Source organism: Phragmites australis, chromosome 8, assembly GCF_958298935.1.
Source record: "Phragmites australis chromosome 8, lpPhrAust1.1, whole genome shotgun sequence".
Taxonomy (NCBI): domain Eukaryota; kingdom Viridiplantae; phylum Streptophyta; class Magnoliopsida; order Poales; family Poaceae; genus Phragmites; species Phragmites australis.
The window spans coordinates 35,817,471-35,819,717 of record NC_084928.1 but is presented as its reverse complement, the minus strand read 5'-3'; the positions used below and the strand labels follow the sequence as shown (position 1 = coordinate 35,819,717).

General features: G+C 49.8%; 1 protein-coding gene across 1 annotated transcript; it reads right to left on the bottom strand.

The window, feature by feature from the left end:
* Window positions 1–456: 456 nt before the first annotated feature.
* Window positions 457–1,280, bottom strand: LOC133926008 (uncharacterized). Its single transcript, XM_062371741.1, has one exon. The coding sequence runs from the start codon at window positions 1,255–1,257 to the stop codon at window positions 535–537; it is 723 nt and encodes a 240-aa protein (XP_062227725.1). The 5' UTR covers window positions 1,258–1,280; the 3' UTR covers window positions 457–534.
* Between the last annotated feature and the right edge of the window lie 967 nt (window positions 1,281–2,247).

The following is a 2,247-nucleotide window of genomic DNA, read 5'->3' as shown; positions in this document are numbered from 1 at the left end:
TGGAGCGTTGCCCCCACGCTCCATACGTGACCGCGTGGGAGCTCCGAAATTCATCTGTCCGGGGATCGAATCCGGAGCTCCCGAGTGCTACTTGAGCCAGCTGACCACTCGGGCCGCCGCTCGTTCGCAGGCCTGGATTATAAACATACAAATTAATCAAATTAAAGTATTCAAGTTGTATAACAGATATAACTATATTTTTACATTTAGTCATTAGAATCTTATACGATACATTCAATCGTAGTCTCAAATCTATCCGCGCAATTCTGGTACAAGAAGAAACCTTAGCAATTGTCAAAGAACATACCGTACATTGCAGCACTTAAAACCAAGAAAATACTGCTATTATCTCCTCATAAACAACAGATGCATCATCAAATAAACAAATCAGGAATAACACCTCCATCTGTTTCAGTGGTCATAAGAATCAATTATCAACAAACAGGAAAGAAAAAAAAACGGAACATCTCATACAAAATTATGCATCACACAATTCAAAAACCACATCAGCACTCAACCTTCCCTCCAAATTAATCAGCTGGACTTGCCCGGGCTGTCCATGACGGTCTCGAACGCCCCCACCAGCGCCTTCACCTTGCTCTTCCTCTTCTGCAGCAGCTTGCTCTTGGCGTCCTCGATCATGTCGTTGCTCTGCGCCACCTCCTTCTTCTTGGGCTGCTCCTCTTCCGTCCGCTTCTCCATGGCCGTCTTCACCTTGCTCCCCTTGAAGGTTAGCGTCGAGTCCTCGGGGATCGCCCTATGCTTTGATGCCCCGTCCTTCTCGACAGCATTCGCTGGCGTCGCTGGTGCTGATGCGCTCAGCAGCGTTGCGATCACCGCCTTGTCTTTGCTGATGGCATCTTTCGTCGGAGTTACGGGCTCCGAAGCGCTCACCTGTTTGGGCACCGTCTCCACGTCCTCGAGAGCGCCTTTCAGCGGCGTCGTCGGAGCTGACGCGCTCGATCGCACATCCACTTTTGCCTCTTCGGCCACCTCCTCTTGCTTCTCGATAGGCGCAGGATCTTCTTTCGGTTCTTCAGAGATCACTCTTGTTTCTTCCTTCGATTCTTCAGGGATCACACTCGTTTCTTCCTTTGGTTCTTCAGAGATCACGCTCGTTTCAGAGTTTTCCGTGACCTCCTCAGGTTTCAGCGCCTCTTCCTGCCGTCTCTCCTGGGCCTTGGTCACCGCGACGACTGTCTCTGCCGCAGTGCTGGTCGCCGGTTCATCTTCTCCTCCCGGTGTTGCTGCCTCCATCGTCGCTTCTTCTGCAACGACGGCCGGCGACTCATCGTCTTGTTGGGACTATAGAATCTATCTAGGGTAGACCCGAGATACTTCAAGCTTATCAATTGAATCAAAGACCTACTGAGAGACAGAGAGACAGAGAGGAGAGGTAGAGGGACGAACCTGACAGCTCCGGAGTAGATGACCCAGATGCCTCCATCACGTTCGTTGATGGAGTCTGCGCACGGGCAGCGACGGTCGGGGACGGTGTCGGTGTAGCCGTCGACGTGGTGGAGCAGGGCGGCGCGGCTGGTGGCTTCCCGTCACTGGCTGCGCCCCTCTTAGATCGGATTAGGGTTAGGGTTTCGGTGGGGGTGTACGGCTCAGTCGAACCTCGTGAAAAGAGCCGCCGGCCCCCACCTCTTTATATAGCGCAGGGTGACAGGGGCCCTCCAGCCATAGTGGGCTGGGCGCCCCCGATCAGGGCGCTGATCAAGGGTCCAACTGGGCCGTTGGGTCCAGTTAGGGTTAGAGATCAATCTAACAATCTCCCCCTTGATCTCATTCCATCTTTCATTTTCATATCATTTACTTTTGTTCATTCTATTACAGATTAGCGCATAGAGCATGTCTCATCGTCACGGTCAATTGCCGATAGATTTAACAACTAAAACACACCACTCTGTTCTGAAATAGATACTTAACTTTTGGGCCTTCTTTTGTCCAGGAATTATAGGCTTTCCCTTAAACCCATGCCGGCTACATGTTCTCTGAACACGTTGGGTGGTAAGCCTTTTGTAAGCGGATCCGCGAGCATTTTTTTGGTACTTATATGCTCAAGACTTATGACATGATCCCGGACTTTATCTTTCACAACATAATACTTTATGTCAATGTGTTTGGCAGCACCACTTGACTTATTGTTGTGAGCATACTGTACTGCTGGATTATTATCGCAGTATAACTTAAGTGGTCTATAGATGTAATACCAATTTATTTTGAGAAAAAAGAAGAAGAGAG

Bases quoted from the DNA above. Each gene is read 5' to 3' on its own strand.
- LOC133926008 (XM_062371741.1), bottom strand. From the start codon at position 1,257: ATGGAGGCAGCAACACCGGGAGGAGAAGATGAACCGGCGACCAGCACT.